This window comes from Parambassis ranga, chromosome 3 (assembly GCF_900634625.1).
Source record: "Parambassis ranga chromosome 3, fParRan2.1, whole genome shotgun sequence".
In the NCBI taxonomy this organism is placed as follows: Eukaryota; Metazoa; Chordata; class Actinopteri; family Ambassidae; genus Parambassis; species Parambassis ranga.
The window spans coordinates 19,811,797-19,834,694 of record NC_041024.1 but is presented as its reverse complement, the minus strand read 5'-3'; the positions used below and the strand labels follow the sequence as shown (position 1 = coordinate 19,834,694).

The 22,898-nt window shown below is 41.5% G+C and overlaps 2 protein-coding genes across 2 annotated transcripts; both read left to right on the top strand.

The window, feature by feature from the left end:
- The first annotated feature begins 445 nt into the window (after nt 1–445).
- On the top strand, nt 446–8,162 carry heatr3 (HEAT repeat containing 3). The gene is made up of 15 exons (XM_028402724.1): nt 446–718; nt 838–1,010; nt 2,021–2,108; nt 2,404–2,504; nt 3,367–3,476; nt 3,593–3,733; nt 3,888–4,180; nt 5,051–5,141; nt 5,335–5,489; nt 5,746–5,828; nt 5,912–6,048; nt 6,136–6,224; nt 6,726–6,869; nt 6,939–7,115; nt 7,229–8,162. The coding sequence occupies exons 1-15, from the start codon at nt 578–580 to the stop codon at nt 7,340–7,342; spliced, it is 2,037 nt and encodes a 678-aa protein (XP_028258525.1). The 5' UTR covers nt 446–577; the 3' UTR covers nt 7,343–8,162.
- A 472-nt stretch (nt 8,163–8,634) lies between these two features.
- tent4b (terminal nucleotidyltransferase 4B) lies at nt 8,635–22,766 on the top strand. The gene is made up of 12 exons (XM_028401970.1): nt 8,635–9,543; nt 15,796–15,919; nt 17,196–17,242; nt 18,133–18,253; nt 18,607–18,714; nt 18,869–18,997; nt 19,103–19,316; nt 19,476–19,602; nt 19,731–19,834; nt 19,944–20,161; nt 20,263–20,409; nt 20,529–22,766. Exons 1-12 carry the CDS (start codon nt 8,990–8,992, stop codon nt 20,685–20,687), a joined length of 2,052 nt encoding a protein of 683 aa, XP_028257771.1. The 5' UTR covers nt 8,635–8,989; the 3' UTR covers nt 20,688–22,766.
- Nucleotides 22,767–22,898: the final 132 nt, after the last annotated feature.

Here is a 22,898-nt window from a genome sequence, read left to right as displayed (position 1 = left end):
GAATGCTGACATACACATACACATACTAGCACATCATGAAAAGCTGAAAATGTTTTTCATGGGTTAATTTCAAACTCGATGCCAGCAATAAAAGACTGAAAAAGGTGTGTATTGATGAAAAATGTGGCCTGGTTCAACATCTTACAATTATGTCACGGATATACAAAGAGAATCTGATTCTGTCAGGAAGTTGCGGAGTTGCATTACACAGGACAGGCTGTGGGCAGATAAAGCTCAATCAGTGTTTGTCAGTAATTTACCTAGCGGTAAACAGTGGTGCCACCACAGGCGGCTTCAGTGTGTTGTCAGTGTCAGCACATGTTGCAAACAGAATATCTTCGTTTTAATAGCTGACATATTTGTTTATACAGTTTATATCCCCGTGTCGCGTCTCCCGTGGTTTTGCGACAGCTTTGCTGTTTTCTGTTAACAGCACTCAGTTTACGGCAGTTAAAAACCTTCCACATGGCCTCCAGCCGTTTCGAAGCAGTAGTGTGTTTTGAGGTTTGATCGTTTTACCGTGTGACGGTAACACAGCACGTTACATGCGCAGCTCTCACTTTAATAACTGATTAAAATGGGAAAAAGTAAAACCAACAAATTTAAACGTCCGCAGTTCAATGCGGTCGGTTTGCCGGTGAATGCCGTGAAGGAAGTGGACGCTGAGGAGGAAGACCACGGGGATGATAGTTGTCCAGCTGCGGAGTTGTTGGAAAAAGTAGGAACACGGCCTTATCGAATCTGTTTTGCATATTTCACAGATTTCATATACTGTTAGTAAATATCAGATTTCGATGCATCATGGGCGGTGGTTTATTTTCTACTGTATTCCTATAGTTGCAGAGTCCAAGTGCAGATGTACGAGAGTTCGCATGTGCCAGCATTTCACGTGTTGTGCAGCAGAGCCAGACCATCCCAGGTTTCCTGCAGAGAGATGCTGTTAGACGCTTGGGCCCCATGCTGCTGGATAGCAGCGTGGCTGTCAGGGAGACGGCCACTGGAGCACTCAGGTGGGTCAGTCAGAGCAGTGGTTTGGTGTGGACTGTGTCAATCCCACCTGGATGGCATTTCATCATCATACACACTGCAAGATACATGTGGGAGAGATAGATCTTCAACAGACCCAGAATCAGGTTAATACCATGAAGGACAACGATCATGTCCAAATAACAGTTCTGCACTTTTCTGGTCAGGTTTACAGTTAATCTGAATGATGGCTCCTCTGCTCTGGTCGGAGATGGTTGGGAGTAGATGAAGTAACAAGAGACGTGCTGTAAACTGTGAAAGTGAGATAGAACACACAACAGAAAAAAAAACAGATCTTCATCATGACACTCAAAATGTGTCTATTACATGTTGTTGAACAGCTTCCACTGAGCTGGTTGTGTGCATGTTGCTTCACTGTCACAGCCTCCCTTGGAGCCACCAACAAATTCATGTTTGTATTCTTTGTCTCCATTTGGTGCCAAGCTGTATGTTTGTGGCAGATATGCATCATTTTGGTGGCATTTATCAATGTTATGAAATATAGGTGCTGCAACAGAAGATGGCAGATAGCTTAAGGACGTAAAAACAGACAAAAACCTGTAAATGATTTGGCAGACAAAAACAAGCTAAAAAGTTAGGATTCTTATCATCTCCAGCTACACCCAAGATGGCCTTCAATGTGCTGTTATACAGTGTAACAGGTATATGTTGTATTACCTCTGCAGGGGGCGCCACGCTCCAATAAGGTTGGGCTGTGAGCAGGAAAAATGTGCTGTTTTAGTTTTGGTATGAATTATGGATGTCATTCTGTTGAGTTTAACATTTGATGCTTTTCATTATGTTTGTGATGTGGAAAATATTACATTTATATGTTGTCATTCACTAAACTTCCCCCACAGTTATCATGTATGCACATTGTGTCTTCATGCTCTCTCTCATCCTCTGTTATACACACAAAGAAGAGCAGCATCTCTCAGAGAATCTCCTCCAAGTGACTGATGAGTGTGCGTCTGGGTTTGTCTCTGCCTGACAGGAATCTGAGTGCATGTGGAGGTCAGGAGGTGTGTGAGGACATGGTGAAGCACGACGTCATGACTCCTCTGACAGCACTGCTTAGCGAGGTGAGACTCTGCCACTGTTTTTAGCTCACCACACTGCTTCAGTTCCTCTTCATCAGCAGCTGCTGCAGCAAGCTATGATATCCTCAGCAATTAGGGCTGCTTCCACAGTCAAGATAGTAGTGGTTTGTAAAAATGGCACTCAGGAAAAAAAAATAGCCTAACGGCACGACTCGTATTTCACTGAATTTATTTTACACATGCAATGACCTACCGTTTTTATTTTTTAAAGCATCTGGACATCTTCAGTTGAGTGATGGTAAAGATCATACATGTTGTTTTTCTGGCATCGTTCCAGTGCTGTGCTGGTTTTGAAACTGCCAGTGTGCCAATGAAAGATGGGAAGAATGCAGTGGAGGATGTAGCCAATGAAGCAGTAAACTTATTGTGGAATCTATGGTAAGCCCAGAGCTTTCAGTGATTCCCTTACTCATCAGTGCTTAACAAATGCATCCTAGATGCAACAGCTGTGCTCTTGCAAAATACTGTGTTTGCATGTGAGGAGATGAACACTTGATGTAATATAACTTGTAGTGAACTGAATACCGTACATGAATTTGTCACATCACTCAATAAAAGATTGGGGTCATTCCATGTGAAATCATGCAGCTTCAGGCACATCAGCTGGTTTAACCCCTCAGATATTTTTCAAAAAATTCACTGATGTACTGATCTATCGATAGTATCAATAGTAGTTTTAGGTCTGTAAGTGTAACCATTTGCAAAATACAACCCATTGAAAGTTCCTTTTTTAGTCCGAAAACCAATAAACACATTTTTTTCCAACTTTTATGCATCACTGGTCTGTAAATATGCAAGATGGAGAGTTGATGTTTAGTACCATTTATAGTGGTAATAGCTTGCAAAGAAATGCATGTCATATTTTCAAAGTCATATTTGTCTATGTTGACAGTAATCAAGCTCCTTCATATGTTCCACATGATCTCACATATCTCAGCATGATGTGGAATGAATGAAGGTTTTGGTGCAAAGCTTACTTTTTAAGTTATGAGTTTTAGAGTGGTGACATACTAATATTGATAGATGTACATCAGTGAATGTTTTGAAAAAATATCTGAGGGAGGGGGACATCAGGCAGTCCTGGATGATTTCACATGGAATGACCCATTGGCAATCTCAAGTGCCACTAACGTTAGCATGCAAGCATCCCTTTTATAATTTTTAAAAATATTTTTTCCAACATGTTTCTTTCATGAAATGCTTGCTTATCCGACATCCATCTATGATGTTCATGCTCCAGTGAGAGCAGCAGCCAGGCGCTGTCTGTGTTCAACAAAAGCGGTCTCTTGGATGTAGTAGTCCAGTGTCTGGAGAGACATTTGCACAACATGGAGCTGGCCATATCTGCAGGTGTGTCCTAAAAGTGTGCTATTATTTATTCTGTTTTGTTAATTATTAAGTAGCCTTTATTCAGGACCTGACCTCTTAGTTTGCAGTTCTGAGACTCTCCTCTGTGTGTTCCCCAGCCCACTGTTTACACACTGTGACTGAGGATAACCCAGAGCTGCTATGTAGCATGAACACTGCAGTGCTCGGAGCCCTGGAGAATGTGCTGCTGTCATCTCAGCCAGGCATGGCACACATTCTTCTCAGGACATTGGCTGCAGGTACAATTTGTCTCTTTTCATGTTTTTATTTTCCTGAAATATTCAAAACTGTAAGTCGCTGTTTAAAGATGTAAGTAACAAACTCAACATCTGGCAAAAAGTGTGGCTGTCGGATGTGTAACGTCACTTCCTGCGCTCATGTTCTTTTTCTCAGGGACACTTTGGAACATGAAGGGAAGTTTGCCCGCTGCCCGTCAGGCCCAAACGTTTAACGCGGTGGTGGCCATTTTGTCACAGTGCTTGGATTTGGACGCTGGGACTCTGATCCCTGAGTTCAGGCAAGCAGAGGAGGTTCGTGACAGAAACACACCAGCTGAGACGCACACAGAAGACCAGGCTGCTGGAGAGCTTGTGGTAGAGGAGATGGATGAAGAGGAGGAAACGCCTAAACAGACGAAGAACGGAAAAGTTGTGAAGGTTGACGGTGACTTCTCTGACCTCCTGCCTGTAAGTGGCACTCTAAACACACACTCAGATGAAGATGATTTGTTGTGTAATAAGCACAATTTGTTTACATGAATTGTTTTATATCACAGTGTACTTTGTTTGAATGTGGTTTGCATGGTAGCCTATTTTTATGGCAAGGGACTGCTATGGTTTTATATTATGGAGGCACATGTTAACACCAGGTGAAAAGGTGGCGTCTGAATCATCCCGGAGCACGAGCCAGACTGACAGGACAGGCGCTGTCGGGTTAGTGGGAGCAGATTAGGGAGACCCAGCAAGGTTCAACTCGGGACCAGCTTCTGGCTTACACAATGCTGACAGTACCCAGACCTGACCCTGGCGAGACAGAGCTGTCCCTCTCAGCTCAGTCACAACAAGAGCCCCAAGATTGCAAGTGACATTCATGGTGATGTTCCAGAATACCCTCTAATACAGTGGGTTACACAATGGGGTTTACTGGGCTTTACTGTTTCTTCTCTGTCTCAGTACTACTAAATATATAAGGTTGTAACCAGTAAGTGTAAATAAATAAGCCCAACCTGTTTTTCAAAAGTGCCATCCTTTAAGAATCAATCAAGATTCAAAAATCTTTATTATCACTATGAAAGGCACAATAAAATTTTGTTCAGAGGCTCCTGGCTTAGGCACACAGTTGGACACGAAATGTGTATAAGACATGCTTAAATTATATCTAAGTAAGCCTTTGTTCACACCACAACTGGAAAAAAGTGCAACGGGACACATGGGTACATCTGTAGGAATAAATCTCTTCTGTGTGGCAGACAGCTGCACCCAGGCTGGGTAATAGTAGTGCTAACAGTCATTGTTTTAGTGGGATGTTGACTCACATGGCTGCTTGTTTTTGTCCAGAGGGGCAAGGAGGAGCTGAGGGAGGCAACGGCCTTGCTGACAGCCCAGCAAACGTCCTTGGAGATCATCGTCAACATGTGCTGCTCTGATGGTGAGTGTTGGAGGCATGGACAGCAATGCTGACCTCAGGCACTTTTCATCAAATTTATTTCCTGTGACACAGCCACCAAGTATGTGTTTGTCTGCCGGAAAGTCTATAACGGCAAGAAATGCACAAAATCCATAACAATGGCTGAAAATTGATCTTAATTGGTGACATGCATTATTTTTCGTTTCTTGACAAGACCCTTCTGATGATGAGTGGGAGGAGGAATCGAGCAGTGATGAAAGTGACATGGGTCCTGACGGGCTTTGTGATGGAGTGTCCAATCTGATGTCTCCACTCTGTTTGTCAGCTGAAATCCAAGGGGCCTTGATCAACCACAGCATACCAGAAAAGGCAAATAGCAGTCAGCTTCTTCAGTCACTACACTCAATTCAGTCAATGGCTAAACAAAGGAAGTTCATCAAGGTGTCAGATGGCTTAAAAAAAGCTGAGAACTTAGTCAATCTTCCATTTAGTGTGCAGTGCTGAAAATATAGTTCTGATTTTGCAGTGAGCCCCACCCAACTTTGCCCCAGGCCGAGCGTTGAACACCATACCTGCACTTATGCAACTGCTTGTGCTAATATTTAGATTTTCCTCTTGATTTAAGGTTCTTAAAAAGACGGAGTTTCCCAGAAAGGAAGCTGTGGATGTGTGCCAACAGAGTCCCTCCTGGAGAGGCCTGATAAAAAAGTAACTCTCATCTTCTGTTGCAGTTTTTCTTGTTAACCTTCACTCTTTGACACTGATACATTAAATGTCTCACCTTCCAACAGGATGCATCGCATCCAGTCTCGAGCACTGACGTGCCTCCACAGCATTCTCTCCAGCATGGATGCGGAGTCTCTGGGTGGTGCAGCAGCCCTGCAGGGAGCAGCACAGCACCTGTCCATGCTGGTCTTTGGTGCTGCAGGTCTCACATTTATGTCATATTGGTGTAAACACTGTAGATTCAAAACTATAAAGTATCTTATCGATCATTTTTTGTTTTGGTTTGCAGAGATACCTAAAGACGAGGAGTTCTTAGAGGCTGTCATCAGTGCCATGCGGTCTCTTTTACAGATGATAGCCTCCAAAAATATCCCCCAGGTACAGAATACACCACCGTTTTAACTTTGGCATCTCTGGTGTTGATTACAAAAAACAGGTCAGTCTGTGCAGCTGAGGTTAAGACATCCTGACTCACCTGTTATCAGACTCTAGAAATGCTCCATCCTACATTTACATTATGCAAATCGGTAGCTTCATTTGTTGTCGTCCTGCCTGCCAGATGTCCCAAACTTCAGAGTTCCCTGTGGGTGCTGCTACCACAGTGGACATCATACAACCGTTTTCACTGGATAACACCCCCCATGTCCAGTTTAGCTGCACTGCCTGTGAACAGTGGAAGTGCCATTGTTAGTTTAGTTTCATGTTTGTTGACAGTGCTGACTGGATAAATACAATGCTGAACACAGCAGTGCATTACAGCAAGTGGACTTGGTGATTCTGTGAAAACTTTAAAACCCACTGCCAGTTCACACTTGTCACCCTTGACCGTGTTTGTTTTGGACAGCTCAATATCAGCTTGCTTGGTTTTGTTTTTGCTAGTGTATGACCCCCCAGCAGCTGATGAGCCTGAGCGAAGCAGCCACCCGCTGTGATGTTGTCAGCGTGAGGGTCAACGCCGTCGCCATACTGGGTATCACTGGCAGCACATTAGCCAAAGAGAAGGGCACTGCAGAAACCCTTCAGGTACATTTGTTGTCTCCTTTCTTCTTGTGGAATATTTGTCCCTCCTCTAAAGAGCCTCCACTCCCACAGATGATTGGAAATGCCTTACTTCAAGTTGCCACCAGGGATGCCGACCTGGTTGTAAATGGAGAAGCCCTGGACGCTTTGTTTGACGTTTTTGCTGATGGAGAGGAGGCGGAGACAGCTGCTAAAAACATCCGTTTATTGGCTGCACTAAAGGCACTTCAACCCGTCTTCAAGGCCAAGGTATCAGAGACTAACTGATCTTGTGTGTCTTGTAAATAGATTTCTTTCTGTCTGTCCTCTTGTTGGATCCTTTCTCTGCCTTTTAAAACATTAGCTTTTCCTTTTTCCATTAGATTCGTAAAGAAGGAAGAGGCAAATACAGCCCTCAGCAGCTGTGTGTGCTGGACAACGTCAAAGTTAACCTGAGAAGGTTTATTGGTTATCTGGAAAAGGTGGTGAAACACTGAGGACTTGCTCTACTTCATATTGTGATCAGTTGAGTTTGTATGGCTTGGATAGATATGCTAGCAGAAGCATAGAATGAAACAAAATATGGTTGTAAAACCATCAAGTATTTATGTTTATATCCTTTAATCAATGGTTTACTGTTTTACGTAGCGATATAAGTTTATTTGTTGTGAAAAAAAAACATTATTAATTAGTGGGTGTTGCGGTGGAATTTTCTTTCTTAGATTTTCAGATTTGAATTTGTATGTTTTCATGTCTCCCTGTAGGATTTTTAAGAATTGTACAGGTTGCTGACTCTTCATTTTATCCCATGTTTCAATGGGATTAGCATTGATGCTGGAAAGAGGCTGATCTATTCAGGGCTCTACATGTTACAGTCACAATTCTAATGACAAAGAAGATTTACTTTTATGGATATTGCACATTGGAATTGTACTGAAAAGGAAACATGACTTGGTTTAAAAAGAAACAAATGTGATTATACAGTTAACAGCTGAACACTTGGTTCTGCAAGCCCAACTGAAGTTTAACTGAAAATATTATCACCAATATAAAATGATGACTGCTATGTTTTTTTTTGTCACTAAAAAGAAGTCAGTGATTAGCTGGCATCCTGTAGCTTCAACTCACAATCCTGTTCTGCATCAGGGCAGGTCTGAATCTGGATTGTGTGTGTACTCCTCATCTATGGACCATCATGCATCTGACAACGACTCTTCCTGTCAGGGTTTCTGACATTGCATATCATTGATTCAAACAATTTAAAGTCATTTGTCATTAAGACTGCCTTCTTTTGAAATAAATTCTGATTTGTTAAAATGTTTTTGTTTTTATTCATTTGAACAGTTAATTTGGACAATAATGCCCCAAGAATCTTCACATCACCTGTCATTGTCGGAGAGCATTGTCTGCCAAGTAAACCGTATAAAACTTGTGCTTTTAAAAATATACATGTAACTTTAAATGATAGAAAATAAGGCACCTTTTTTACTGTTTTCTCTCTTCTTCACAATTGTAAAAGATGCTACACAATTAAAATTCAATTGAATTTTATAAAAAATGAAACAAACGGCTATATTTAACTGCTTGACAAGTGTTGGTTAAAAAGTCGCACTTGGACAAAATATAAATATCAGTTTTACGAGGTGTATTTTTTTAGGACGGGAATAATAAATCAGACCTTGTTACGTAATAAAAAAACAGTTGTTTGTTGCGTAACACAGTTTTGCCCGCCCCCTTTTTCACTTGCATCGCGCATGCGCATTGGTGCTGTACACTCCGCCATTGAGGGACCCACGATCAGGAGGAAAGGGTCAGAGAGGCACTCCGACAAGCAGCGTCTGCACGTTTTTCCCCGTCTTTAACCGCAACTTTGGCTTCAGCTACCATTTTAACACTTGGCTCGCACTCTTGTCCTTTTTCCTGTGGATGATTTTGGTTGACAGTTTTGTTTACCGTCAGTGCTAACTGATTTTTTAAAAAATATACTGTAGAAGTAACGGCCAGTGGAGAACCTCAGCTAGCAGCAGCTATAACGAGGCTATAGCGGACCAGCTAACGATAGTTAGCGACCTGGCTAGCTGCACACGAGCTGAGCATTGCTCGGTGGTGGGGTGGGGGGGGCGGTTTGCCTACAGTCTCGTTTAATGGATCCTAGAATCGCCTGGTTTCAACCAGAACAACGCGGACCTGCTAACAACCTGTGGATGCAGATTTGGGAGACTACACAAGGGCTCGGGTATTTGCATGTCAATAACAGCTACACCACTGGATCCCAGAGCACATCGAGCCTGAAAGCGACCGTCAACGGGGCGTCGGGAGCCGTCCACACCAGTAGGAACGGGGTACCTGCTTCAAACACCGGTAGTGGAGAAGCCAAGACTCAGGGAATGTCGGCCTCAGTGAGGGAAGAACTGACCGAACAGCGGGACTTTATACCACTGGAAACAAACAGCAACCATAACAACCGAGCCCCTGGCAGGGGCGGTGTCGGTGGAGGGGGGCAGCAGGGCAGCGGGGTCGCTGTGCTGTGGAGAGGAGTCACGGACGGACACCCCAACAAAAGAAAAAGAGACAACAAAGCTAGCACTTTCGGATTCAATTCAAGCCTCTTGAACAGTGACAGCGGCCCCAACACAAGCTATAATGGTTACACGGGCACGCCATGGAAAGACAGGAACTACTCTGAAGGAATTATAGGGTAAGAGAGAGTTATATTGGCCGTTTCATTCTTGAAGACTTGCTGCTCGTTTCTCGCCTCCCGCTGTGAACGCCCTCATAAATCAAATTTACTGTAGCCAATAGAAGGGGGGACCCCACAGTGGGGGAACCTCCACGAAGATGTGGGCCAAGAAAGCTGTCAGGGCAACCAGACCAGTTCAATGTAGATGTTATTTTACTGGTTGTCACCTTTTACTTACTCACTGAAATGACAAGTAAGGAGATGGCTGAGGTGGTAAGACTCACCCCACCCACTTTTCACCACCTGGCTGTTGACAGTAACTTTTGTAGTTGTATAGACTTGTCAGACAAAGTATTTCCACCAATGAAGTAGATGTCTGAAAATGATCAGTAATTGAGAATTGATGCATTCTTATTATACTTACACTGAGGTTGTACAGGCAAAAATGTTTAATGGAGTTTTTTTAAAGGTCATTGCACTATAATGTAAAGTTGTTGGATAAAGTTCATAGAAGAGTCAACCGGTCTGTCAGCAACAAAAGTTACAGGGTCTAATACCAAACAAGTGACCCTTTTTGCTGCCATGGGCTGTGTCATTGCGCCACCTTCAACTTCCTTAAGCCCTCAGATGTTAGCTTGGCTGTAGTCCAAGTGCTTGCCAAGTTGTTGATTGACTTTGAACACAGTGTTGTGAGGAAGAAAATAGGTACCATAGATTCAATAATGGGCTATTTTATAAAGCAATGTACATCATGATGATGTTTCCTAAGCATTTGGTTGAGGTGACACTGCTATATCTGGGTTCTTTTAGGGTTTAAAACAGTGTTGGGTCAGGTGTTAGACTCCTGTCTAATCTGAAACACACCCATAGCAGCTAGCACAGGCTGCAGGTTGAGCTGCAGCGTTGTGGATCAGCCGCAGGTATATAATGTGCAGCCTGGCTTTGAGTGAGCTGTCATGCAATCCCAGGTTGTCATGAATGTTGAGAATCCTGCTGCCTTGCACAATAAGTTGAAAAACTTTTTGCAGCCATTTCAGTATTTTTAACTTTAACTTTAATCACGTTCTTTTCTTTTAGATATGATTAATGAGGAGAAATCTTTCACTGGGTGGATCTGTGTTCTTAAGACTTTTAGGGGCTGAGTTACCCTTTTCTCCTCCCCTTGATGTTAGACATGTGTAGACAAGCACAGCACTGGAGTGCGGAGCTTAGTCTTTGACTGATCCTCATTTATAGTAATATGGGAGCTCTGTGTTTGCATAAGGACATTCCTTCATGATTAGCTCTCCTAATACCAGAACATGAACCTCAGAGTCTTGAGCACACTCACCACCACCACTGACAGTCCTCTGTAACCATTTTATGATAAATCACAGTGCAAACAATGCATGTCGCATTACAGGAAGTGAATGCATGTTTGGACCTGCTTTATATGTTTATGTTTATATGTTATAAGGATTCTAGTGTTTCACTCATACACATTGTGTTGCTTGTGCAATGCTGTCTGGGAATGAGATTTGTACAAAAATGACAAGCACCCAGATTCATCCTGGAAAATAGGATAATTAGGCGATATAAAGTGTTTTCTTCTGTGTGTTTACGTGTCTGTAAGGCATAATATGTCATTTTCCAAGTCAGTTGAAGTAAGCCACTTGCATAAACCTGAGAATTTAAAGGGTGAATATGGGACTAAGTTCAATTTTTTTTCTTGGGATAGTCTGCACACTATATTTGGCCATGTGGGTTGGCTAGACTAGCAAAGGCATGAGCTTATTTGTGTTTGACTCCACTCCAGCCCTTTGGAACTTAAAAGGTCCAAGTAAGCAGTCCGCCTCATGATGGCAATGGATCTGTGTTTACATGCTCCACACGGCCTCACTTCCACCAAACAAAGCCAACCCTCTAGAGAAAGAAACCCAAGCACTCTGTCTGCCCAATCAGATTGGGACTTTGAAGGGAGTGTTTCCAACTTTTCTAGTTGTGTAAAACAGCTATTTTGACTCTTAATATGGACATAGGAAGTCAGTCTAGTCTGAAAGAGCAATGGCCTGTTTTTGTTGAGCTGAACCATGTTCTAATCTAGCGTGGGTATTCATTATGTAAGCAGTGTTCAAAGTTTTCATCCTTTATAAGCAGAAAAACACTGATAGAGAATATCTATATCTATGTAATGAGCAGACTAACTAACCCCAATCCTACTGAAAACAGAACAGACAGCACTACCCGTGACAGAGAAGTGCCAGTCTTCTGTGCTTCTTGAATGTCATCTGCTACACAGGTCTTCTTTGCACAAAGCAAATCAATGAATCACGAATAACCTGTCCTGGATTTGTTTTAGTGGCACTTGGTCTCAGCAGCTACTTTGAAGTGGTGGTATGCGGTGTGTAAGATAATGAAATGTGCAGTCAATTGCTGACTTACTAGCCGTCCCAGCACATGGTTTTACTGCTGCGGCCTTTTAAAGATTTATGACACTTAGCACTAGCATACAGATAGCACCACTGTGACTGAAGCACCATTATTAGAACTGTGGTTCATCCAACCAGTCACTGGCTTTGGAATCTTTGTTACCCTCTCCTTTTTCTTTCTCCACTCACATGTTGGCTTTCAGCCAGTGTGCTTGTGGAGAGTGAAGCCTGCGTGTACTGCTGGTCCTTTGGTTTGTAGGTGAAACAGGCCCCCTCCGAACAGCACGTGTGGGCAGCTGTCCATAACTCAGCCTTCCCATGTGGAGTGAGGAATGTGTTTTTTCTTTTTTGTTCCCTCTTCCTGTCCAATAGAAACCCTTCCTGTTCTCTAGACTGATGCAGTCAGCTTGCAGTGTTTTGCACTTTACACAGCCTGACCTGGCAGACTGTGTAAAGTGCAAAACGCTACTATTTTCTTTAGTTTATGATAATGAAATATAAATGGATAGTAATGCAACGTTCTATGTGAAATGCCATCACATCAAAGGAAATAAAAAATGTAATGGTGTCTTTGAAAAAGAATATTAGAGCGTTTATTAACTCATCTTAACCCATGTTGTATTGGTTTTTTAATCAACATATTGCTTTTTGAACAGTTTTTGCCCAGGTGATAACATATACAGTGATAAGTTATTAAAAAAAGATTATTTATACTCGGAGTATAATATTACGGGGCCATGGGATCAAACCCATTAAACAACACATTTATTCAGGTACTTGCAATGCCATATTCATAGTTGAGCTTTCCCCACTTGGGCATTACCAAGCCTGTCACTAGCAGTCAGAAGTGTGTTGACTTCTGTGTAACAGAAGCTGTTTTGCCCCAGTGGCTAGCACTTAGCACCCCAGATCAGATCATTGATGAAACATTAATGAATCTGCCATCTGTGAGACACTGACACCTCTGGTTCTGTTTGTCGTTGTCCTCATTTCAAAAGCAGTGTGTGATGTGACTTGTTTGCCTCCAAGCAATCTCGTGAAGTCGAAGATGGTCTTGCTATATGTGAGGTTTCCTAGATGCAGTAGTGTCACATAACACTGCTGTATACACTAGAAGAAACCTTTTGTTGCAAAGGCTGTTGAGTAAAATTTCAAGCCAATGGGGAAATAGGATCAATGGGTGCAAGTCTCAGTATAGTCCAATCTACTGCAGAAGACTGCAACACAGTTTGCTGCAACTATCAGCACTCCCATGGTACAGGCAGGCTTATTAGCACATGGATGTTACATCTTATAGCTTAACGTTTAAAGCTGTTGTACAGCTAACAGATGTACCATAGCATAATCTTTGTGAACAGGCAACAGGTCACTGTCGGTGTGATGTGACTCTTACCATCATTTTACCCAACTTACCAAATGGCTCTCATTCCCATGAAGGCATTTCAGCACCACACCCAATCTATTTTCTTTGTATTTCTTTGTTTACCATTTAGCTTTCCCTTATTTCTTTTTCTAACATTTTCTGGCTCACACTTTGTCATCTCAACTTTCCGTTTTTCATTCTTTCAGTCCTAGAAGGCTCTGTTGTGCCTCCCGAATAAGGTTCTGCACTGCCTTCTCGGCTTGTCACAGTAGAGGGTGTTACAGGTGTTACTCTGTGTTAGAGCATACACCGATTACATAACTAGCCCACCAGCCACTCTGTCGCTTATTTTAATGAAAATAAATACAAATGTTGTCTAGTTGTTCTGGTTTATAATCAGTGTGCTATCCAAACTAGGTCACACAACAGATATGACAATTAAAAAGTAAGGCGCTGATCAGAAATGTGAATTGGAGTGCATGCATCTCCATTGGTGCCAAGGCAACAAACACACAATTTAGAACACATACAATGCACTTTAATGTCATTAACCCACTGCAAACACCCTGCTGTGAGACCAAAATATAAAAAAAAGTCTGCAGAATGAAAACTTAAAATTTCAAGTCAAAGCAATGAGCAAATGCCACTCAATGACCTGTTTTAACTGAAGAACCACTAATAATACAAGAAACTACCTTGTTTGGTTTACTGGAACATTTTATACTTGTTAAATATTGTCAAAAGGAAGAATTGCTGGGGTAGAAAGAGAACATGTTTTTCTGTTACAGGAACAGCCGCTCTGGATCCACTGGATTACGTAATATTACTATGATATAGACGAGTGGGATTATCTGATAAGCAGTGCCAAGAGTCCATGTGCTCTTAAGGCATCCTGCAGGACTGAGATGTAATTGGATCCAAGAAGGAGGGGCACTAGATGTGGTTTCAACACGTGATTACAAGGGAGCTTTTAGTATCTTATTTTCTGAGAAATGAAACCTACTGATACTTTTGATCAATGAAAATGCTAACATAGCAGGGATATTTGTGCTGTTGTGATAGGACTTTATTCCAAAATCACTCAGTTTAAATACATCACTTTAAATGAGCTTAAACTAGAATCATTTTTGGGCTGATTTGTTTTGACGATACAGAATGGAGCCATGTAGAGCTTTTTATAACCATGTTTTTATAATTGAGAATATAGCTGCAAAAATAAGTTTCTTTTATTCTGAAATGAAACCTAATGTGTTGTGGAGGCTTTAGACTCCGCAGTGTGCACAGGGAGAGAGATTAGCCATTAAAATTTATAGTAGTTGTCAGGTGTCGTGTAGGAGGGAAGCAACAGAGACAGAAACCCTTTGCCCACCCTTCTCTGAAAAAACAGTTTTATGCACTGCCAGTTTGTAATAGTTTAAAACTTATGAAATAACATATTGTCCAAAATTTGAAAATTCAGTAACACCATATATTCACATGAGTACAACCTGTTGTGTTTCTATATTGCATACCTATGCTCGGCTGAATGTCTTCCTCCCAAAAAATATTACAGATGAAACCCAGTCAGCTTAGGCGGTTGTCAGGTGAAGGGAGCTGTTACATAAATCCCAGACAGTAGACACACATACAGTGCTCTTTAGGGCATAATCCAAACAAGTCAGTCACTTTAGTGGCTGCTAGCTTTTTTTTCTTTTTAACCTCTCTAATAGGCTCTTTACTTATTTTATTTGTTAAAGCTGACTCCCTCTTGCACTTCTCTGTTACCTGCAAAGGCGAATGAGTGTGTTGTTGGCCTAATCAGGGCCTTTATAGCTATGTATGCACTCCTGTTTCTGCTTGTGTGTGCGGGCCTGGATGTTTTTCTTATTTGTAAACCCACACTTTTTCCCATATCAATGTGTATACAAAACTGATCTGTGAAAGGCCAACACATGTGGACAGTGTGACCTGATCAAAGGACAGGTGTAATACCTTTAGTTTGCCTGCCCTAACCAACTTGTTGTGTTTTGTGTTGTGTGTGAGGTCTTTCTTGTGCTAATGAGCCTTTTATTTTGAGTAATTATTTACTCCTGGTAGGGTGCTAAAGGTATGCAAGTATCAGCCAGAGTAATATTCTTATGATTTTGCTGATAAGCAAAAGCAGATAAGTGGGCTGTTCGCAGAGCTCCTAGAGAGACCTTATCTTTTTACAGTTTTCTTTTATTTGCAAAGGGAAAGTTGACATTTTGCAACACCTCACTTTTCTGTCTGCTCTAAAGTACGGTGGTATCTTTAGCCTTGTTTTTAAAGCATAAGCATATGCAAAAAAAAACAAACTAAAAACACACACACAGTATCTGGCCTACATAAACAATTCTTAGAATAATCTTACAAGAGTGTCTTAATTCTTTGCTCCATCAAACTTCAAGATATTTAGCAATCTGTTATTTGGTTGTTCATAGTCATTTTCACATCCTTCCACTCTTTTTACATTGTCACTTTGCTCTGTGTGATCTACAGGTTAAATGAGGAGATCCAGGACTTCTATGAGTACATCTCTCCGCGGCCAGAGGAGGAGAAGATGAGGCTGGAAGTGGTGGACAGAATTAAAGGAGTCATTCATGACCTTTGGCCCAGTGCTGAGGTACGCAGACCTGATTTCTATGCCTCTGGCAATCAACCCCTACATTTCAAAAGCTTTTATATCGCAAGTTAAACAACAGCAGAGGGCATTGTATAACTACATATTTGGTTTGGTAAACAGGTTGATCATAAGTACAATTTAAGGACTTTGACCAGCAAAGCTTGGACACAGTGATCACTGTAATTTACAACTGTTAATCATCACTGTGGATACACAGTGTAAGTCAGGTTGTATGTGATACTAAACTAATGGCTTTTATAAAGCATTCTCTTCTTTCCTGTTGACTTCATGGTGCACAGTACTCTATTTAGGTCGTGTTATCAGCACCACCTGAGGCAATGTTGTACCCGTTCACTTTGATCCGGCTGATAGAGCAGTGTGTTTCAAAGTGTGCCTGCTCTTAGCTTAGCATGTCTGGCCAACCTTACTCTGTTTACACCATGTAGTGAGCAGTGACAACTGGCAACATCTAGTTAGTACGCTGCTTGTTTAATTAGTTTGTGTAGATACCAAGACCAAACACTCCACAGTGTGTTGCTATGCTAAACTGTGATCTTCCTAAGCTTAGAACCAAAAAAAAATATTTATACAAATATTAATGGAAGCGGGTTTTATTTGTCTTAAAATCTGCCAGTGAATTCCTGCATTCATGAAACTAGAAAAATTCTGACCAGCTGAACAGCTCACCTCTGTGACCACTGGTGGTCAAAGCACTTTTCACAGAAGTACTCGGGACATCATTCATTCACAAACACAGCTCTGCAATCTGCTTAGCCTTGAACACATGACTGGGCAGTAAACCAGTGTTTATAGTACTAGGCGATGTGGGGAAGAGGCTTAAGGGAATAAAGCTAGGGCCAAGGCTTATGTCTATTTGTGCACCTTTCTGTGTGTCACTTCAATAGAGTGCAGGTTAAAAGATCAGTGGCTAAAAAGACTTTGCATTTAAACATCCTGTGTAACAAAGAATGTTTGTCACATAACTTGAAATGCACTTCAATATTACTCACTTTTGGGTAGGTTTTTTGGAACCCGAATAATGTAGCTTGTCTGGGCATGTTGATAAATTTTCCCTATGTGAAACAGTACAATATTATTTTTTGAGCAGCTAGAAGAACAGGTTATTGTTGAATGAAGCACAGCGTGGGAAAATCAACAGAACGCTGCCTTAATGCTGGCGTGGTCACAGTTTCACCTAACATGAGTCTATGTGATTGTTTCTCAAAAAATAACTTATCTAAACATATATATGTATTTGTTCTATCTTTCCATACAGGTCCAAGTGTTTGGGAGTTTCAGCACTGGTCTTTATCTGCCAACAAGGTGAGCTGTGAACCTTCGCAAACCAGCCAAAACATTCAAACACATGTTTCTTGCCTTTGCCAAACTGACTGTGAAGGGGCTTTGTACCAGAAATACATGCTTTCCTTTGGAGCGAGTGCTGTCTAGACATTTTTCCAAGTTGTTCAATCATTTTAGGACTACTAACTCTGGAACTTGTTAAAACTTTATTCTGAGAAAGAATGCTCACCTGGATTAGTGACACCATACTCAGCACCCTAATAGGACTAAGCCATGGCAGTGGGTGGTGTGTGACTTAGTTTTTACAGAGTGAGTGTCTGTATTTAACTTACCACATACAAGCTATTTCTCTGCTCTGCACGTATGCTTGTGTTTGTGTTGTTAAACTGGCAACCTGTGTGAACAGCACTGGTGACTGACTACACATTAGCTGACTTCCTTAAGTTCTGACATTGCACATTGCTTCGCCACAAGAGGGAAGCAAAGCCATCTGTTTGCAGTGAGCTACCATCTGGGGGATGTTTAAAATGGCTGTTTTACTCTATATAGTGCCAGTACCTGCTGACAGAAGCAGCAAGAGAGAATGTCACTGTAAAGACAAATTAAGGAATACAAAACAAAAAAAACAACTATATATTTCCCAAGATTTAACGGCAGAGAATCTTCTCAGCTGGGGGGCTGTCGGGTAGCTACAGCGGACAGCTGTATGTTTTTTCTAGATGGACATTTGGAACGACTCTCAATCACTATTGTTCTTATCAGAGTGCAGCTGGTGCACAGAAAAGTTGGTCTTAACGTTTTGTTATGTGACAAGAATGAGATGTTCTTCTGCAGAATGTTTGTTGTGTGATGTTGTGTTGCTCTTGTATGTTACAGAATGTAAGTATGCCATGTCGTCTCTTTTTCACCAGTGACATAGACCTAGTAGTTTTTGGCAAGTGGGAGACACTTCCACTCTGGACGTTGGAAGAGGCTCTCCGGAAGAGGAATGTTGCAGATGAAAATTCCATCAAAGTTCTGGACAAAGCAACGGTAAGACTTGCAGATTCAGCTTTTTCCTGTTTTATTCTCCCGGGACTGTGAATTTCATGAAAGAATTTGAAAATGGCAAGTCATAGATGTTCAGTGGTCAGAAATCCAAAAGGTGCGGCAAAATGTATGATTAATAACAATCATTGATTTTGAGTTAATTTTTGTGAAAGCTTTTATTCTTGTTTGTACTTTTCCTTTTGTTAGAAATTTGATTAATCTTTGTTTGAGGATTTTAGTTGGGGGATTAGTGTTGGTGTATGATTAGTTTTGTGTCTTATTTTCAGGCTTATATGTGAATTAGATTATGTCTGCCGTGGAGGGATCTTGTTTTTGACTGTCATTTGTGTTCCCAGGTTCCCATCATCAAACTGACTGATTCATTCACTGAGGTCAAAGTGGACATCAGCTTCAATGTGAAGAGTGGCGTTAAAGCAGCTCGGCTCATCAAGGAATTTAAAGAGGTATGTTTTTTTTTTTTTTAAATCCTTAGACATCGTCTGCCAATATTTGCCAATTTTTGTTTTTCGCATGTGTACATTAAGCATCATTGCAGCTTGTCATCAGGTCATCAAAACATAATACTTTCCATGTGCTTACTTGGTGTTTTTCTTATAGAAATACCCTGTGCTCCCGTACCTGGTTCTGGTCCTTAAGCAGTTCCTACTGCAGAGGGACCTCAATGAGGTTTTCACTGGTGGCATCGGCTCCTACAGTCTCTTTCTCATGGCCGTCAGCTTCCTACAGGTTAGTTAGTGTAAATTAGTTTTTAACAATGTATTTGCAACAGCAAGGATTAATTTAAAATCAGCTTGATGAGTTTCAACAATTCTAACATGTGATTGTTTTCAGCTTCACTATAGGGAGGATGTGTGCAATCCCAACATAAACATTGGTGTTCTGCTCATTGAATTCTTCGAGCTCTATGGTCGCCACTTTAACTACCTGAAAACTGGCATCAGGATAAAAGATGGAGGTTGCTATGTTGCCAAAGATGAAGTTCAGAAGAACATGATGGATGGCTACAGGCCTTCCATGCTCTACATTGAAGACCCACTGCAGCCAGGTAGGAAGAGTATGAAGTATTTGGACTCATGCTAGTAGACATCATGAAGTGTAAAATGTGGTTTGCCTTTAAAAGATAAAATATTTGAATTGCCTAGATATTAGAATGATACCTGTGGGTGCGTTGTCAGGTTGTCACTGTCTGTGTTGTTTCCAACAGACAATGATGTTGGCCGGAGTTCATACGGTGCCATGCAGGTGAAGCAGGCCTTTGACTACGCCTATGTGGTGCTTAGCCATGCTGTGTCTCCCATCGCAAAGTACTACCCCAACAATGAGACAGAGAGGTACGGAACATATCAAACTATTAATGACACGTAATCACATGTTGTTGAAGAATATATACTGACACTGTTAGACTGCTGATAAATGAAATATAACACATTCCTGCCTATTCCTGTGAATTTTATCACAGCATACTTGGAAGAATAATCCGGGTGACTCAGGAAGTGGACGAGTACAGAGAATGGATCAGAAAGAACTGGGGGAGCCCATCTCAGAATGATCTGCCAGTCAACAGTATGCTGATGCTGTTTTCTAATTTGTTGCATGATTACACTGCCACAAAAATCGGATCCACTACATCTGAAGTGTCACTTACGTTTTTGTTTTTTCTCTGCTGCTGTAGGAAATGATGTCACATTATCCCAGCAGCTCGACGAGTGCAACAATAATGTTCCAGATGATGATGACGACGAAGATGATGATGTTGTAGTTCTACCCTCTGCTCCTCACAGCAAAACCTCCTCCAACTCCTCCTCTCCTTCACCGTCACTGCGGTCCTCACCCTCCTCCTCTCCGCTGTCGCCGTCTTCCACATCCTCCACTTCCACCTCCAGTGATGCGGTCAGTCCTGCAGCTAAACAAATGCAACCTTGAAATATTGCACAACCCCATTTAAGCTTCAAGCTGACAAAATATGTGACCTTTTTTTTGGTTTCCCTCAGGACTCTGATGGCTCACCGTGTAAGACAGCCAAGCAGCAGTCTGGGCAGGGCTCCAGCACTAACAGAGAAAAACCTTCTGTGGTTAGTAATCACCGTACACAGAGCCACACGACCAGCACTCCATCTGGAAGCAACAAAGGAGGAAAGGTAGAAATCCTGCTTTTTTTAACAGAAGAATGCTTGATAAAGAGAAATTTTATAATTTGTCATATGCTCATCTAATGACCCCGAGGATCACTGATTGGGCCTTTGTGCTGACTTTCCAGGCCAGGGTGACCCGTTCCCACCGTAAGAGTGGCCATCACGGGCAGCAGAACAACTCCTCCAACACCAAAAGTCACCCGACCAACAAGCCACACCACCAAGGCAACAGCAAGAAGAGGAAAAATGTGCGAGACTCCACACAAGAGGACCTCTGCAGATAGGGGTAACTTTGCTTGCCCCCCCACCCCCCACCCCCGTCCTTGTCTGCTACTGACTGTCCTGTCCCACTTCTGCCAGACTCCAGCCTTGGGAGGTTGTTAGTAGTATTTAAAAAAATACCTCCAGAATCTATTTCTGTCAGGCTTTTGGGGTGACAATTTCAAGCAGGAAAAAAAAAATAATAAAAAAAACGGATTTAATTTCTTGGACCTTGGACTGAAATCACAAAGAGTAAATTTGCTCATTTGCTTCCCAGCAGCTTCTTTTGTGGAGCGGTTTTCTTTTCCACAGCCAGCACCTACACAACATGCCTCTTGCGCCTCCTGCTGTACAGGAATAGACAGGTCAGGTGTCTGGAATCAACTCTGGTGCAATACCTTGAACTGCTGGCTGTAAAATAGGATGAAACATTTTATCAGAAGAAGAAGAAAAACAAAACAAATGGCTTAAATGTACGAAACCACAGATGTTATGTTGAACAACAGATGAACATGTACACAGATTTTTTAAAGATAGCCACTGATAAATGCAATCGGTAAAAGAGGGACATAACTTGTGCATGAGATTTTTTTTGTTGGTTGATTTTTCTGTTTTGTTATGTCTAAACAGGTTATACTGAGATTTGTACAAAAAAAAACACATAAGCAAAAAAAAAAAAGCAAAAAAAAGATAAAAACAAGAAATTGTTTCATATGACCTTTTTACAAGATATACAGGTTAAAGTCATGTAAACATGCACATCTTTTGCCCGCTGCTTTTTGGCCAAAGCCAAGGGCTGGGCTGGGTCTCATTGCCAACGGAAATCATCAGCATCTACTTTTACTCCTGGTTGCTCTCTGTAAGTGTGCTACAGTGTTAACATTTAGCCTTTGAGTGGGCCACCGCTCACATTACAGCCCTATAGATGACTGGAAAGGAGGTTGATCTCCCATCCAGCTCAATAGCACAGCCACACCAGTGTAGAGGCTTAATAATACAGGTTTAAATAAATGAAGAGTGATAATGGTTTTATTAAGGGGGGGGGAGAGAAAAAAAAATCCTACACTTGAAATGTGTCAACATGATATGACTGTGGGCGATAATCTGTTTCTTTGGTAATTTACCAACTACAAAATCATTTGTATTTGTTAAATGTATTTATTTTTTTATTAATTATATGAACATAGTATGGATAAATGTATTATTAACATTAGAGCCCATATCTTTGAGTCCTATATTTGAAATGGGATACATTGCAGGGATGTAGGGAGGGAGGGGGGGTGTGAGGGAAAGGAGTATATTGAAATACAGTAAAATACCACCTTTTATTATTTTACAGGGTTGTTTTTTCAGTGACAGTTGAGTGACCAAGTTACTTTGAAAAAAAAAATTAAGAGACCATTTTACAAGTCTTGGTGAGAATTTTGTTTTAAGTATGTGGCTGGTCTACTTGCTCTAAAAGGGAGTTGTATTTTTTTGTGTTTGTTTTAATTTATCACAGCAACAAACGCTTTAGTCCCCTTCTGTCTTTGCAGTACAACGATTAACCTGTAGATGGAGACATTGCTCTAAAGTCTAAACCCACACAGAGGTTGGGCTTGTATACTGCATTTGTCCCCTTCCTTATTTTTGTTTTATTAAGAGAAATAACACACCAAAGCACAGTTCTGCTTCTTTTTTGACACAATGACACATTTGACAAGAATCACCCACAGTAAAACAAGTAGCCAGCAATAACCACCACCTTACATTATATACTCCACAAATACTACTGTAGCTCCACAAGTGAGAAAGGTTAATATTATGAAGCACACTTGAGTCCACTTACAGCCTGTTATATTGGATGTTGAAAAGTACAGATCCACCCCCGCCCCTCATCTCATCCATCAGGGTTAGAGTTGGTTAAAATGCAGTATATAAGCGCTGGTCTTGTGGTAGACAGACAAGGAAAAGGGTGAATTAAGTAAACCGTGCCATCTGAATGTCCACTGACCATCTCATTATTACTGCAGGAAGGCTTCAAAACCCAACTGTACTCATTTGAAACTTTGTTTCTCAGCAGCTATTACAATTCATGCAATAAAAACTTCCATTAAACCACGCGTGGAGTCGCCTTTCTTTGCGTGCCTGGACTGGTTCACTGCCGGCTGCATTGTTGATGCTTCAGTCATCTTTACACGGAGAGTGGCGACATTTACATATGAAGCGTGTTGGTTGGCGCGTGGGTGTTAATG